The sequence below is a fragment of the Kryptolebias marmoratus genome, linkage group LG6, assembly GCF_001649575.2.
Source record: "Kryptolebias marmoratus isolate JLee-2015 linkage group LG6, ASM164957v2, whole genome shotgun sequence".
In the NCBI taxonomy this organism is placed as follows: domain Eukaryota; kingdom Metazoa; phylum Chordata; class Actinopteri; order Cyprinodontiformes; family Rivulidae; genus Kryptolebias; species Kryptolebias marmoratus.
The window spans coordinates 2,942,122-2,958,953 of NC_051435.1; the positions used below are offsets into that span (position 1 = coordinate 2,942,122).

The window sequence follows — 16,832 nt, forward strand, 5'->3', positions numbered from 1 at the left end:
ATCACGTGTCTTCTTCCTGAGTTATTTGGGGTTATTTTGTATTCCACGCTACACAAACCCACAAAGAAGAGACTAGACCGCAGAAACGGTGGCGAATCACTTTAGAAACAATAAATATTGGGTTAAAGTTGCGGGAAAGTTGTGGTGTTTTGGGCAAAGTTGCAAAAAGTTTGCAATTTCGTGGGGTTTGCTTGATTTTGCGTTAATCGTTGCGATCGCAACATCCTGGAGGGTCTGATTAAAGCAAACATTGCTGAAAATGATCAACGATAAACATCAAGTTTATGTTTAAAAGATGCAGGAAATGAGAATAGTTTTTAATAAAAAGGACACTTGTTTATAAGTAATTTATCCTGAACCCTTTAAACATTATGAGGAAAGCTCTTCCCTCCATCTCTTCCTGGATCCTCTGCCTGAAATTGTCCATCATGTCCGTGGATTTGTCCTGACCCGTCTCCCAGTCAGGAGTAGTTTAGTGTTTTTATGGCAGCGTCACCTACAGGCCGAGCGTAGTTCCTGCAGCGTTTGGGTCATTTTCTGTGTCTGAATTCGGATGGAAAAACTTCTTGATAAAAAAGACCGCTCATTCTTGTGTGAACAGGGCCTTAACTTCTTTAATCTGGAGTATTTTTTGGAGAAAGACTGATTTAAATTTTTTTTTTTTAAATTCTTTTTGAATTCCTGGTTTTTTGGAGCGACGTTATTAAAAGATTACCACGAGGGTTTGAGTTGTAACTGAGCGCAGCATCAGTGATCAGCTGTGTGCACGTCCAGCTCAATCATGTTTCAATCAGTAACATCTTAAAACAGAAATGCAGGGATGAAAAGCACCAACTTATTAATCCAACAGCAGCTGAGGACGTTTCTGTTGCTGCCCTGACTCTTTTAAACCTCCCCTGCATGAATGCGTGCACAATAAACAACAACAGCAGCATCGATTGGCTCCTGGGGTACCAACAGGAGGGTTTTATCACTGTGAATGTGCAACTTTTCAACAGAGATCCAAGCAATTTAGGGTAGAAGACTGAGGGGTCTGCTCACGTATCCGAGCACGCAGCCTGTTGTTTCCTTCAAAACAGAGTCACAATATGCCACGCATGCGGCGAATGACACGGTCCCCGCTGCGCATAATGACCAATCACCTACTTAGTCAGCAGAGCTGTTTCTCCCCAGGAACAGAAGCTAATCTGACTCATTCTGAGAACAGCTAGCAAACCGTCCAGGACATAACAATTTTCCACAGACCTGAGGGTGACTTATCCACACGGTGAGCGTGTCTTTTTCCCAGTAATCATTATGCTAATTATCTCTAACATGATGTGCTCATGTTTTAATATAACAGGTTTAAACCTCCAAGCTTGTTACCTGTTGCAGGTTGATCAACACGTCGACCTCAGGGGCATGACCTCCTGTCGCCATGAGTCCGGCCGAGCAGCGAGCAGGAGACGTCTGGACCTCTGCAGAGAGCAGGGGCCTGCAGGAAAGAGCTCGTGTGGCAGGAATCAAACCAGACGAGGGGCTGCTGTGGACCTGCAGGCACGGTGATACGATGGGATGGGACAGGAGGCGGAAGGGGACCAGGTTTACTCAGAGGTTAGAGTTTGGGACGGAGGGGTAAAGATGGGGAAGAAGGCAGCAGGAAGCTGGAGGAGGACGGGGATCAGCCCTTCTCTTTCACGGCTGGGGACCCAGGAAACCTTTGGGGTGGCATAACCTTAACATGGATAGACAGAAAAAAACAAACATGTTTTAATTTAATCTGAGAAATATGTGAGCAGAAACAAAACACACAATATTCTGTCATAATCACTTTAATATCTCGAGGATTAATGACATCCCACACACGGTTTAGAGTACACTGAATGCTTTCAGAGTGAAATCTGAACCAGTGTTGGAGTTATAATAACATTTAATCTTGACTAGATTACTTCAGGAATTAAAAGCCTCCTTGAAGGAATGCATATCACCCGCCGCCTTTCATGCCAGAGTTTTAAACTAAGATGTTGTGAAATGATGGAGTTGCAGCCATTTTTGGGTCAAACCTTGAAAATAACGTAACCGATCTTACTCTCAGAGTGCGTGCTAAATGTTTAATCCACTGAATTGGAGCCATTTTTGTTATTTAGCTTACAATTGGGTCGGCTCCAAAAGCCAATGATTCCTTTCTGAAAGTCGAAAAGGTTTATTATCATCTGTAATTTGAGATATTTTGCTAAAGGTGCAGACAGACAAACACAAACACGAGCAAAAACATTTAATCCGCCATGTTTCTGCTTCCGTGCAGACATGTTACTGTCTCAGGTGATGAAGACGTGAATCTGGAGCACATACCCTACAGCCATAGGCGTAAATCCCGGGGGGGTCGGGGGGGTCTGGACCACCCCAATCTTGTGGAAGTGTAGATTTGTCCCCCCCAATAATTCAATGAAGTATAAAAAGGCAAAAAAAGAGAGAAATTCGCCATTAATCTAAGAAAAAAAGGATGGATGGAAATATGAATATTTTTCTAGAAAAATAGAAAAGCCTTGGTTCTTTGAGTATTAAGTTTAAGTTATAAAACCCATCTACTTCCAGGTTAATTAGTTATATCTCTTTATACACAGCTTCCAGAATGTTAATTTGTTTGTAATATTTTTAATAAATGCCTGAATTCATAAGAAAATGACTGTCTACCAAGTCTCTGGCAGGCTTCATAACAATCACAATTAAATACTGTTTGCATCGCATTTCACTGTAACTTAGCCGCCTCCCCCAAAATTATTCTTAAGAAATTTCCTTGTTTATTGTCCCCCCCGAATAATGAGATGGGATTTACGCCCTTGCCTACAGCGACTCCTCAATCGGGCTCAAATCGTTTCAGAAGCACTGAACAAGAACCAGCCTTGGCATCGGTGCAGAGACATCTTGCAGAGTTTCACACTGACAGGGTTTCACTTACAGAGCAGCGAGAGAGTGTAAGATCGTGACTTACTGCCAGCCACAGCTAACCTGGTAAATCACACGGACCACTCTGCTGAAGAACCACAAAGTCATCATTTTTACTGTAAACCACAGCACGACTATATTATAAGCTATACAGATCATTTCTGCCTTCAAGTAGCACTTTAGGATAAAAAAAGTCTGATCTGAAGAGTCTGACCATCAATAAGCAGCAGACTCTTCATCCAGAACATTTTGTCTGATCACACTCCAGCACACATCAGACTCTTCAGCCTGTTGTTTCTTGATGTATAAATTTATATTTAGAGACAAGTGGGGAGCGGACTCAGACGTCAACACAGTGACGCTGAAATGGACCTCAGCAGTAAAACACCTCTCCGCTTCGTATCGCCACTGGAGTCGTAGACGGTTTTTTTATCCAAACCTTGAAAATAGTGTAACCGATCTCACAGTCAGAGTTTACGCTGCAGATAACTCTCAGCTGCTATCACAACACTGAGGGACAGCCATCTTTGGACTAAATCCAATGCACGGTCATGCTGAAGGGTTTGAGTGTGTCCCAATTTTCTTTAGCCCTGCCCCCATTGTGTACTACATCCGCCCTTCGGCTGAGCCTGCATCCAGGCGGACTTCGACGAAGTATTTACCCACAATTCATCGCTGCATGTGACGTTTTAATTATTATTTTTTAAATTATCTTCATCGACAATGAAAGGGTTTTGAATTAAATGGCGGAAATATGGCGGTGGTGACAGGAAGCTGCATCTGTCACGAAAAAAGCAGTTTTTAAAAGTAAAGTATTGATATAATTCTTGTTTCATTCTGCTGTACAGGTGTGAAAACTATCAACAATTTAGTACAAAACACTTTTGCATTTCCTGCAATGACTTTGGAAAGCAAAAATACCTTTTCTGTACTTTTAAAATAGTACTGGCAGCTTCTTAAAATACCAAAACAGGGACCGGTCAGCCATGTTGGATGTCACAGTTACGATGCAGAAGCGCAAGTCGATGACTTAACCCGTACTGACCCAATTCTCTAATGTCTGCATGCTTGTAACCTGCACCTGAGTGTGAGGGGTATTGGGACTGGGCCTAAGTTGTATTATGCAGGTGGAGAAACAAAATAAAAAGACTTATCTGTACTCTGGGGGGACCACATATATCCATGTATTGTGTGGTAACTAGAAGAAAAAAATTACATTCAGCTAAACTTTAAACTACTTGATCCCAGGTGTGAACTTTCACCACACCAAACATCCTTTACGGCACAGATGCTTTAAATCAGGGGTGTCCAATCCTGGTCCTGGAGGGTCACCATCCTGCAGGTTTTCCTTGTTCCTCTGCTCCAACACACCTGATCTGAATCAATGGGTGATTAACAGGCTTCTGCAGAACATGAAGAGGTGATTTAACCATCGGATCAGGTGTGTCAGAGCAGGGAAACAAGGAAAACATGCAGGATGGAGGCCCTGGAGGCCTGGAGCTTCGCCCCCCCACTCTACGGTCTTTAAACATCCTGGCAGCTCGGCTCGTATCTGATACTCCAGGACCTGTTGAGGGTAACTGAATCAGCTCTGCAGCAGGTTCTGTAACACGGGAGGAAGCAGCCGCTCTCACTTCCCTAACAACTGGTCTCAGGTTGCAGCGCGGAGCAGGAATGAAGAGCGTGTTTGTGTAAAGCAGATTGAGTTCAGCGTGTTTACTGTGTGTGTTCTCCTGCTCAGCTTCAGTTCGTTGGACTAACCACTTCAGCACACTTTCAGCTACTTTAACCATCCATACGTCAAAACCTTCGGCTCATTAGGGACACAACAGCTCTGACTTTTAGGTTTTATAACCTTTATACTTTTTGAAATATTTACCTTTAGTTACAATATTTTCTCATTGAAATAAATTGTGAATCTCTTCTGCTAATTTTAGCTTTTATATACTTTTCTGTTCATTTCTGTTTTTAGCCATTATTTAGCCGGTTTTAGCTTTCAGCTACTGTTTAGCTGGTTTTGGCTTTCAGCTAAAATATGATTAATTTTAGCTTTTAGCTTTTTTTATCTCCTGTTCTGATTGTTTTAACTTTAATAATTCAGTTTAAGGAGTCATTCAGCTCTCAGCAATCAGACTGAATCGACTCACACTGATTTCAATTTATTTTTTAAATAAAATGTTGAGAATATTTTTTAAATTATGCATTACTGATTTTGTTTATAAGTTGTTTAATAATTATTAGCCACGGTTAGCTTGTTAAACTCTTTTAGGCACTTAACTCTGGCTTTTCACACACACAGGTGAACATCAGCACTGCTGCACTTTTAAATTGTTTGAACCTTGTTATTAAAAAAAAAAAAACCCAGAAAGGTTACTGAAAAAAATTAAAAATAACAAAACTAAGAAGAAAAAAGTGACTAAAAATCAACAGTGACAGAATTATTAACAAAACAAACAGTTTAATAAAACTGGCCTTGATAAAAAGGATGATACCTCAACTTAATATTTTGTTGCTCAACCTTTTAAGGCAATCCAGTGATTTATGTACCTCTGAGACTTCTGTACCTGTCCTCGGGTGTCCTCAGGTGTCCTCAGGTGTCGTCAGATGTCCTCAAGTGTCCTCAGGTGTTCACAGATGTCCTCAGGTGTTCACAGATGTCCTCAGGTGTTCACAGGTGTCCTCAGGTGTCGTCAGATGTCCTCAAGTGTCCTCAGGTGTTCACAGATGTCCTCAGATGTCCTCAGGTGTCCTCAGGTGTTCTGGTCCACTCCTCATGTTCAAACTGCTCCAGCTGTCTCAGGTCTGAAGGCTTCCTCCTCCAGATGTTTCAGCTCCTCCCACAGATGTTCAGCAGGATTTAGATCAGGGCTCAGAAGGCCTCTTCAGAACGGTCCAATGTTTGGTTCTGACCCGTTCTTGGTGTTTCGGGTCTTTATCCTGTTGGACCCATGAGCTGAGACTGAGACCGAGCTTTCTGACTCTGAGCAGCACATCTGGCTCCAGGAGGCCTTGATAGTCTTGAGGTTTCATTGGACCCTGAACAGATCCAGGACCAGAACAGAACCGAGCCTCCTCCATGTTCCCCTGTAGGTTCAGGGTTCTGGTCTTTGGTTCAACCTTCGCAATAATCTGTCAGCTGTAGTCTCAGGGACATCGACGGTCTTCTAGTCTTTACCTCAGTCATCGTCTTTCTGAGCTCCTGAGACAACTCTGTCCTCAGCTTCCTGTCCTCCATGTTCATTGAGGTACACACCATGATGCCAAACAGCCCTGTGACTACCTGTCCCCCTTTAAACAGGCAGACTGACTGATTCCAGGACTGAAGACACCTGTGATTAACATGTCCATGTGGACACATTGTTTAAATCTTTTCTAGGAGAACCATCTTTTTAGTCAAGGCCAGTTTCATTAGTTTGTTTTTTAATAAACCAAAATTCAAAAGCAGTGATGGATTTTTATTAGCTGAATTTTAGTAATTGTTTTACTTTATTACTTCTGTCAGTTTTGAGTTATTCCAGTGACCTTTGTGGGCTTTTATTTCTTTAACAAAAAGGTACAAACAAACTTCAATCCAGTCAGATTCTAATTTAAATTAAATTACATTCAGTTCAATTCAATATCATTTTGATTCAGTCCAGTCAGATTTAAAACCCAATTACATACAAACCAATTTAATTCTGTTTATTCTGATTCTCTACAGTCTGATTCAGTCAGGTTCAAACACAAATCCAGTTCAATCCTATTTATTCTACTTAAATAAACAATCATTTCTGCCAGAATCAATCTCTGATCCAACCTTCATCAAATTCAGTCCATTTCGGTGTAATTGAAGCTGTATATTTTAAGGTGAAATGAGCTCTTTTATTTTCTCTAAACATAAACAGGAGAAATATCTGACAAGAAGCTGCAAGTTTAAAGATTTGTAGTGTTTAACTATTGATTAATTGACTGATTTTTTTAACAGATATTGACATGCCATCAGCTGCTTGTGGAGCCTCAGAACTGAATTGTTTACAAGCAGCAGAAATCTACCTCCTCTGCTCAGTTTGTGTGATTTAAATAAACAGTTTAAACCTTTGATTTGTGACCATGTTGTTGTTGTTAAAGAGCTGATAGTTTCCCTGCTCCCCTGCAGAGGACTTGCTGAGTCATTATTACTCCAGAATGTGACCTGCCTCCTTCTGTCTGAACTCTGACACAATGCATGCACAAACACAGGACACCATGATTATTGATTATTACCTGCATGAATGGTTCTTAGCTCCAGTCAGAGAGCCGGAGCCGGCGTGCTGCCTGCAGGAGACCCGGTCCTTCACGCACATCTCAGGCAGAAAAGCAGCTTAACGCGTCCCTCTGCGCAGTAATTTCCTGCAGAGCAAACACACACAGCGAGTCTGCATCAGCTCCATGTCTGCACGGGGCTGACAGCTTCCTCCGAGCCGGAAACCAGCCACCGACCTGCGGGGACCCGCTGGGGACAGCGAGGCGCCCAAAGCCGAGCCGAACCGAGCCGAACCGAGCCGATCCACCGTGTAACCCGGGTAAAAGACAGCAGCCAGTCTGCAGGAAGGATGAGAGGGATGCTCTGCAAACACACCACGTGACTCCTGCTGGACAGCCTGCAGAACAGGGCTGAGGAAGGTGACAGGATTTAAACTGGTTTTATTCACGAGCGTAACTATAAAGTGCTTAAAGGTGAAATATTTAAAGTCACTCACTGCAAACTATAAATTAAAATGTAAAAAAAATGTATCCTGAACTAAATGAAAAGCTGCAGTTTGAAAGTTTACTCCTGTAGTTTTCCAGATATATTGATATGCAGATCTGAAATGTGGGTACGCGCTCAATGTAAACGAAGCCTGAGTCACGTGACCGACCTACATCAGGCTGCTGCTGTCTGTAAACAAAATGGTGGAGCTGGACAAGCGCAGGATGACAGAGGAGATGTTTAGCCGTAGATCTGAGAGTGAATCTGCGGAAGAAAAGAGACGGAACGACTCGGATAAAAGCAGGAATAAAGATCTGGGATCAGTCCAGGTGTCGGAGCGACTTCTCTGGGGGCGCCATTCTTTGAGTCCGTGCTTTTTATTTATTGTTTTTAATTCTTTTGAACCAAATTTCTAAAGCAATGACTGATTTTCAGTCAGATTTTGTGGGTTTACTTCCTTTAACCCAAGATTGTCTGTCATATAAAAAAGAAATCTGGGTTCACTCCACCAGAGGTCAGTACAACTTTAAATACGAAGAATCCTTTCTGGATTAAATCTCCAAACAGTTAAAAAAAACAGAAATGTGCTTTTTGTTCCTGTTTGTTCTCACAGACTGTAAATAAAGACAGGAAGATGTGGCAGAAAGTTTGTTTTGAAGGTTTAAATCTGCAGTAAAAAGCTCTTTTTTTGGTAACTTTTATGCTTTGTCACCACGGCAGCAGAAATGTTGTCTCGTATCGACATATACAAATCTCCTCCTCATCCTCTTTTTCTTCTCATAATAAAATAAAAACAGCTAAATAAAAGTCTGCAGCAAAAGATCAAACAGGTTCAGATGAATTAATGTTCATCTCTTTCATTTTCGGGGATTTAAATGAGCCAATTTTCTAAATATTACCTGGAGCTTTATTACAGGAAGTTTCTTTTGACTGTTTTTTATCACCTGATGCTCCCAGCTGTCATTACTGAGGGTCAAAGGTGTTTGTCAGGTGACTACAGGCCTTTAAAAGAGAAATAACTGATAGAAAAACTGATTTAGAATTTAAATAAAATAGGTACTTAAAGAATTAAACACAAACTTGTTTATTTCACAGAAAAATATTAAATTCTAATTAAAGTTTCTTAAGATGCAACGTAACTACTTTGTATTGTTTGTAAGGAAAGGGAAGTATGTTTTTGTCTGACACACTCTTAAAACTGCTGGGTTAAAAACAAGCCAATCTCGGTCAAATTTGGACCCAGCAGGTTATCAGTTTGACCCAACTTAGTGGATTAAGTTCCTTAAAAAGTGGAGTTAAAAAAGAACAACCCAAAATCTGGGTTATCAAATAACAACAACTTGGGTTGGTGCTAGCTGTCTGGTGCTAACAGATATTAGCAGCAGCTAATGTTATTTTAGGAACCCAAACACTCTAATAATAGTAACAAAGCCAACCAGGTTAACCATCTTCCTCCAAGTTGCTTTTATCGTCTTATATCCTAAAGCAGAGGTCCAGTCAGGCCCAGTTCTGTCAGTTTCTGGCCTAAAATGGAGGACTGAAGAATGGCACAGCTCATCCTTGACCCGATATCTGGTAAAAACCAACCCAACCTATGACTTCAGCAGAGCAATCGAATAAAAAAGGGAAAAATCAGCAGTTTTTAGGGTTTATTGCAGCTTCAACGAGCAAAGTAAGAAAATCAGGGTCCCAAGGTTTTCCAAAACCAGAGAGGATATACAGTATATTCCCCTGGATGTGACCCAGGGTCTCCTCCCTGGAGAAATCCTGATCAGATGCCTGAACCACCTCAGCTGACTGCTTTCGATGAGGAAGAGCTCCAAATGGATGATGGAGCACCCTCCACCTCATCCTCCCTGCTTCCTCCCTACAGAGGATCTCCTTCTTTCAGTCTCCGTTCAGATCTCATGACCACAGCTGAGGGTTTGGATCAGAGATGGACCAGTCCAAACGTGGACGAAGCCGTGATCTGTGGGTCCATCAGACACTTGGACACAGCATGGGAACTCCCGAAGTCCCTCCTCTCCTCGACTGAGATCTTCATGAACCCCACAGACGGGATCGGAGACAAGAGGCAGCTCTGGTGGAGTCAAACCATCAAAAAGACAAAAATAATAAAAAAAGGAAGAGCTAACTTCCTCCAGAATAACTTTCATCTTGTTTAGCACACTTAGAGGCATTTCATTGATTTGTCTCAAACAAGAACAGGCAGTGAGAAGAATTCTTAATATTTATTTTCAAATGATGAAGGTGGAAATCTTCCTCCTCCTCCTCTTCTTTTCGCTCTGACAAATCAATAATAAATAAACTAAAACTTGAGCCACATGATCACTTTAAATTACAATCATAGAAACCAAAAGCAAAGACTTCACATTAGAAATAACCTGAAAATATTTGTGTTTTTTTTAAGTTTGTAACTAAAATTAACACTTAATTAATTTGACAAGAACTTGGGGGATTAACAAACATTAAGTTTAATTTGTTGCAAAGCAAAAAAATACAAAGCAGCCATTTATTCTAGAAAAGTGATTATAGGAAATGTATAAGTATATAAGTGCAAGATACTGCAAAGAGGGAAGCAGAATGTATATTAAAAGGAATATTTTGACTTAAAGTAAGAAAATGTCACCAGTCTCGTCCCTCCATTGTTGACAAAAAGATCTTTATTTGCATCTCCAAACTCTGCCTTGTACCAGCAAAAAGTGATCAAACTACTTAAAACAAACAAAAACAGAACAAAACAGCACCTGGGAAAGGAAATGTTCATGTAGCGTCACCGTTTTCTCAGTTCTGGTGACGAGGTAGCTAACACCGAGCAATCAACAAACCGTTTAATCCTCCTCGTGGTCGGGACAGCGTTCAGAGCTCATCCATCGCTCTTTTCTTTTCTTTTTTTTTACTCAATAGCACCACAAAGTGTTATATTAAAACATAAAAAAACAAAATTCCTAAGAGAAATAAAAGCGGTGGGACATTTGTTGGTTTCGAACCGTTCTGGGCTTAAAACAGCAGTTTCTAAATAAAAGTTTTTTATATGTTTTAGTAACAATTAGTGAAGTGAAATCAAGACTCTTTGGTCGTCACGATGTTAAATGTTAAAGTCAAACATACTCAAGGGAATGATTCGGACCATTACCACTCGTTTTCTGTAAAACCAAACATTCAAGTTATAAATCTTTGACGTCTTGGGACTTGGGTTGTAAAGTTACAATAAATATTTCGCCACAGGGCAAAGTACTCATACTTGTATGTACAAGATGGCTGACCGTGTCAGCTGTCAGTTCAACAGTCTCTGCTTGACGCGTCCGGCTTTACAAGAAGCACACGGGCCCGATATCGATGCCGAACTCCTGATTGGGGCCACCAATGTCCACAGGGGCAACATCCACAATGGGAAGTCTTGCAGTTTTCTGTGTCCTGTACTCAAACACTGTCTTGCCCCAGTTGCCATTTGCTTGCTGTAAAACAGAGACAAGAAGGTCATTTCACTGAGTTTTTATTTAAAATTAATAATAATAATAATCTAAGCTGAACAGTAACTTTAAAAACTAAAACAAAACACTTGTTAGCCAAAACTCCAACATCCATGACCTCCTTTCTCCAAAGCCCAGTGGTAATTTGACACTTATTTTTGAAAAACAACTAAGCAAACCTTTATTCTGAAGAATATCTACAAGCTTTAACTTTGAAACTTCCTGTTTGTCCAGCTTTGTCCAGTTTCACCAGAAGCTTTAAAAAGGTCTAATCAGGACAAAAATTGTTCAAACTGTACAGGATTTATTTGGGCAGCAATGAGGGAATAACATCAAAATAACTCTGCATAATATCAGAATCTGCAGGTTGCCATGGTGATTCCCGCCTTTTATTGGAAGAAATGCAAACTAGAAATTGAAGTTCAAATGAGTTAAAGTCATATTGAAAAAAATTTAAAACCATAAGAGAACAGAGAAAAACTTCTCAAACGTGTTACGGTTTGAACCAAGTTTGGAGCTCAGATATAATGGAAGTCAATGAAAGTTTTGGTGTGTGCACTCTGAGGGGATTTAAGAGAAAACTATAAGTCCTGCAGCAGTGAGAGATGCACTGGACGAAAGAATACAAAAATACCTACGTTTTGATGTATAAACTGTATAAGAAGTGTAAAGTTTGTTGATTTAAGAAGAGTTTATCTGCAAAGATCTTGGAAAGTGAGAACATCCCACACTCGGTGTCAAACGTGTTGTTGTGAAATCTCAAAAAATGATAAATAGCCTACTTTAAAAAAAAAAAAAACTAATATTTTAGAATATACGGGAACAAGAAGTTGGCGGTTGGAACTTACCGAGCATGAATCCTCCACCACCGTGTATCTGAAGCGGTTGTTTCCCTCTGCTTTGAGCTCCAGGTCGTTGGAGCCTTTAAGGATCACAGCTTTTTTCATGTTGCCCGTCTTGGCATCCTTGTAGCCCACAGAGTTCTTGCAGTGATAGGTGATGGTCTGAGCGGCCTCTTTGGAGAGCAGGCGGATGAACGTCATCTGGACCGTGACGGAGTTCGCAGGCTGGTCTCTGTTCCCGTACGTGAACTGGAAAACGCAGACGCAGAACATCAACGCTGCTCTGAAAGAAAAAGCTCCCTTTCTTTGGATGTGAAATGAAAAAATAAGAGCTCACGTGCGTCCCACTGTTGATGTCGGCTCCAAACCACACAGGTTTGTTCCTGGAGGAGCTCCACCACACTTTGCGGGGTATGCTGGACGGGTTGGCGGAGATGCAGGTTTCCCCAGTGTCCATGTTGCAGTGAACTTTGATGGCATCCTCTGCGCTGCCTTGGTTTGGATCCACCCAGTACTCACCTAAAAGTTATCAGGAAAGGAAGGGAAGTTATTTACGGGCTCCACGCCCACTCAGACTGACTATACCTTAAAAACAATCCGTTGCAAGTCCCAAGCTTACCGCTCTTCTTCATGGGGTAGCATCTCTTCAGGTCGTCGCAGGTCCTGGCAGGGTGCTTCCTGCTGCCATCGGGGCTCTTCATGCTGTCGATCTGGCTGCTGAGGGCCTTCAGGGTGGCCTGGACTCCAGGGTCGATGGGCATGATGATGGAGGAGGAGTTGCTGTTGGGCAGAGCTTCGTCTTCACTGAACTCTGGAGGAGGAGGAGGCCCGGAGTCGTAATCCTGCGGGCCGTCAAAGAGATCATCCATGGCTGCCACAGGAGGCCCTGGAGGTCCTGGGGGGCCAGGGGGGCCGTCTTCTCCTGGGGGGCCCTGTCAATTTCAAAAATGGGTTTTTGCATTTTTATTGATTTATTTTGCAAGTCACAACTTTGCAGAAATGAGAATCAAACACAGTTTCCTGCCTCCAGAGACATCTGGTGAAAAGATGTCCAACCCTTTATAACTGCCTCATCTGGCTGTTTGGAAAAAAAAAAAAAGTTTTGCCCACTTCCTGATTTACATAATAAGACCGTACCTGAGGTCCAATTTCTCCACTGAATCCTCGAGTTCCTGGAGGTCCCATTGGCCCCGGCTGGCCCATGTATCCCTCTTTCCCAGGAGGTCCAATAGGCCCAGGAGGACCCTGAATCAGATTCCAGCAAGGTTTTTTTTTACAATTTTATCTTGCATCAAACCAAGATGTCTTGTTTGGTAACTGCAAACTAGATAAATAGATGTTTTTTTGTGTTTTATTATTTAACGTAGACTTTACCCTTGGTCCGCTTGGTCCAACAATTCCTGAAGTTCCCTGCTCCCCAGTTGTGCCCTAAAAAAGTAAACAGAGATATATCAGTCCCCCGCTCTCTGGACGTTCAGATGCAGTAAACATTTAAGCAAAGTTGGTTTTCATTTAGATTTTATTCTTTCTGTTTCTCTTTAAGTAGAGTTTCATGTGTTTTCTGCATGCTTGTGTGAGTTTAAATTATACAGAAAAACTACACGTTACCACAGTTTTATGATCTCATATGAAGGTATTTTTAGACAAATCTGAACAGAAATACTTCACAGTTTCTCAGTATGCAGGATAATTTATCTCTAGAAGTTTCAGACATCATATACAGGAGTCACAACTGCAACCAGATGTTTTCTCAAGCTGATATCACCATCTTAAGGCTTTTAGAAACTTGTTGCAGAGAGGAGAAACACGATGCCGGTTTGAAGTTGTAAAATGTTTTTATGCTATAAGGGTAACTTTGGTGATGCAAAGAGTTAGAGATGAGAAAGTGTTAGCAAATGTAGACAAACCAAGCAGGTCCTCAGATGTTTATGGAGGACTTGCTGCTCGACTCTCCATGAATAATAAAACGCTCAGACATGCGTTGGTCAGCTTGATTAGATTAAAGAGAGTCGATTTAACTTACTGGAGATCCAGGAAGACCCTGCAGACCTGTGTAGCCTCTGTGTCCCTTCTGACCCCTCTCTCCGTGGTCACCCAGGTCACCTTTGTCTCCTCTTGGTCCTTGAGGTCCCTTAATTAAGAATGGTTGAACATATTTTACCATTCTTATAATAAGGAAGTCTGTTTTTGCTGCAGTTCTACACAAACTTCAGCAGGAATAATGATCTAAATCTATGTAAAGAAAGATTTCTTTCCTTATAAACTGACTGTAGTTTGACTCAGAATATGCCAGAAAATGTTTTAATGGCTAAAAGACAGAAGCTCACCACTAATCCTCTTTTCCCGGCAGATCCTGGCGGACCCTGGGGCCCTCTTGAGCCCTGCAGATGAGTAGAGTCACAAGAAAAACTTTAGTCTGCAAAAACAGTCCTTTCACATTATTTCTTGTGCTCAATATTAAAGGTTTAGATCAGAGCAGAAAACACTTACAGGCTCTCCTCTTCTTCCTGGATCGCCTGATGCACCAACAGGACCAGGAGGTCCAGGAAGTCCCTGTGGGCCAATCAAACCCTCCGGACCAGGATCCCCTCGGTCTCCCTAAAACGTATCCGCTGTCAGTCACTTGCAGTATGAAAGTGTCAAATAAGATCTGTTTCTGAGTCCTTTTCCCATCCTACCCTTTGTCCGAGAACTCCGCCTTTTCCTGGTGGACCATCAGATCCTGCAGGACCCTGAGGAGCAGACAAATTAAAACATCATACCATCTGTGGCGATGTCAATTAGGAAGAACAAGTTTTTAAAAAAGCTACGCACATCTGGACCAGGATCACCCCGAGGTCCATTAGCACCAGGAACACCAACAGGACCTGGGGGGCCTTTATCTCCTGGTGATCCAGTCGATCCTTGCTTTCCTGGTGGACCCTAAAACCAGATGACAAATGATGCCAGTTAATTACAGATAAATGCTACACAACTGTGGTGCTAAAACAAAATAGACAAGAGATTATTCTAAATAATAAGTTCTGAGACAAACATCCTTCAGATGAAGTTGATCAAGAACCAAGAAGACGATGTTTAGTTCCCTTAAATCCAAAGTTCCTGTTAAAAAGTTTCCATCCACGTTTCAAGAACATGGATGTTCATTTATTTTGGGCTTTTATTGATTGATTGGAACCATTCTTTGACCCAGATGGAATGATTAGAAGACATGCAACTTCAGTGCTTTTTAAAAACAAGAATTTGATGCAGATGTTAGGATTTACTGTGGATTCTCTCTATCCGCATAGGGTCATAATTATACATACACCCGTAAATACATAAATTCACCTTAATTTTTCAATAAGTGGTGCTGAAAGTTCTAAAATGTCTCGACGAGGTCAAGGCCTAACAACTTCACTTTCGTTCGATTGACTGCAGCTGGTAGTTTCTCTTTGCTAGCAGAATATTTTTTTTGAACAGCACTTACTGAATTGATCTGTGTTCATCTATACTCATTAGATAAAATACAATTGGTTTGGATGTGTAGAAACAAATCAGGAACCACCAGAGTTCTAGTCTGCCATTAAATAGAAACTGTGTTCATGTCCACAGAGAAGCCAGTTTTACATCACCGTGGACTGAAAGAACCAAGAAAGAAGCTGTCCACATGGACAGAGCGAGTGTCTTCTGGAGAAATGTTTGATGGACAGACGAGACAAAGACGGAGCTGTTTGAATACAATGTAAGTAAGAGGAGAATGCTGCTCCAGCTGTAAAGCATGATGATGGTAGCATCATGCTGTGGGGCTATTTCGCTGGCAGTGAGCCTGGTGCAAAAAGTGAATGGACCACTCTTTTTCTGCCAAGAAGAGTGGTCAAACATCAGGCAGAGTTCTGCCAGAAGCTTTCTGATGGCTACAAAAAGCCCGTGGTCCAGTTTCAACTAGCAAACTAAATATTAATGAGAGTGTATGTATACATTTAAACTTAGATCTGTAGAGAAAATCTGTAATATATTCATTCTTGTTTTCTTAAATCATTGAAGATGTTGTAAAATCATTCCACCCTGAGAAAAGAGCGGTTCAAATAAATCAGTAAAATCCCATTCCCGTCCACGATGAGTGGATGTAGTTCTGACTGCTACTGTAAACGGTCACCACGACCGGAACGAGTGATAATCTATAAAACACGAGTTCTGTGATACCAACCCCTGGCCCAGGAAGACCCGGCATCCCACGTTCTCCTCTCTGACCAGGAAGACCTACAATCCCTCTCTGTCCCGTGGTCCCAGCTGGACCAGGAGGACCATCAGGACCCTAAAATCAACAACAAAATGCATAGAAAAATGTAGATTTCATTATTTGTGACAGAAAAAAACCCTTCCAAAATACAGCCACAAAACTGGAAAAGGTCAAGTTACCGTGGGGCCGTCCTCTCCACCGTCACCTTTGTCTCCAGGGCTCCCTGGTGGTCCCGCAGGTCCTCGCTCTCCTTGTCTTCCGGGAGGTCCATGATCACCACGGAGTCCAGGAGGACCTTCTTTGCCTGGGGCTCCCTGGGGTCCAGCTTCTCCAAGTGGGCCCTAATAAGAGATGTTGTAAAATGTGATTAAGACAAAAAATAAATAAAAATCTAACAAGTATATTTTGACTTTCAAATTAGAATAATGTGACTCAAACTGAACTTTATGGATTATATTTTAACTTGTTGAGATTGCCTGAGATAATTTATATTGCTAATTGAACTGAATTAAATAAAATAGCAATGCACAGATGTTGATTGTTGGGTTTTCTGTTCTGGAGAACGACTACACTGAAGACAGATTTGTATTTTTGTAAAAAGCAGCTGTTTACTCTAAATATATTCCATTGTTTTCATCTTAATGTCACCATAAAGGGAACTTTAT

At 41.5% G+C, this 16,832-nt stretch overlaps 2 protein-coding genes across 3 annotated transcripts in view; both read right to left on the minus strand.

Annotated features, from left to right (window-relative positions):
- Positions 1–1,501, minus strand: part of slc4a3 (solute carrier family 4 member 3) — a 40,263-nt gene extending 38,762 nt beyond the window's left edge. Inside the window, exon 1 of one of the 2 annotated variants that reach the window (XM_037976165.1) lies at positions 1,366–1,501. Coding sequence is in view for 1 of the 2 variants with exons in the window: in XM_017435414.3 (XP_017290903.1) it covers positions 1,366–1,419 (54 nt within the window). In the remaining variant the exon portion in view is untranslated. The remainder of the gene's footprint in view (positions 1–1,365) is intronic. The other variant, XM_017435414.3, reaches the window with a different exon arrangement.
- Positions 1,502–10,091: 8,590 nt separating this feature from the next.
- col5a2a (collagen, type V, alpha 2a) overlaps positions 10,092–16,832 on the minus strand; it is a 36,185-nt gene continuing 29,444 nt past the window's right edge. Inside the window, exons 42-54 of the mRNA XM_017435412.3 lie at positions 16,347–16,508; positions 16,135–16,242; positions 14,763–14,870; positions 14,627–14,680; positions 14,439–14,546; positions 14,276–14,329; positions 13,972–14,079; positions 13,323–13,376; positions 13,086–13,193; positions 12,568–12,880; positions 12,286–12,467; positions 11,955–12,197; positions 10,092–11,091 (exon numbers count right to left, since the gene is read on the minus strand). Coding sequence (XP_017290901.1) covers positions 10,945–11,091; positions 11,955–12,197; positions 12,286–12,467; positions 12,568–12,880; positions 13,086–13,193; positions 13,323–13,376; positions 13,972–14,079; positions 14,276–14,329; positions 14,439–14,546; positions 14,627–14,680; positions 14,763–14,870; positions 16,135–16,242; positions 16,347–16,508 — 1,749 coding nt within the window. The 3' untranslated portion in view covers positions 10,092–10,944. The remainder of the gene's footprint in view (positions 11,092–11,954; positions 12,198–12,285; positions 12,468–12,567; positions 12,881–13,085; positions 13,194–13,322; positions 13,377–13,971; positions 14,080–14,275; positions 14,330–14,438; positions 14,547–14,626; positions 14,681–14,762; positions 14,871–16,134; positions 16,243–16,346; positions 16,509–16,832) is intronic.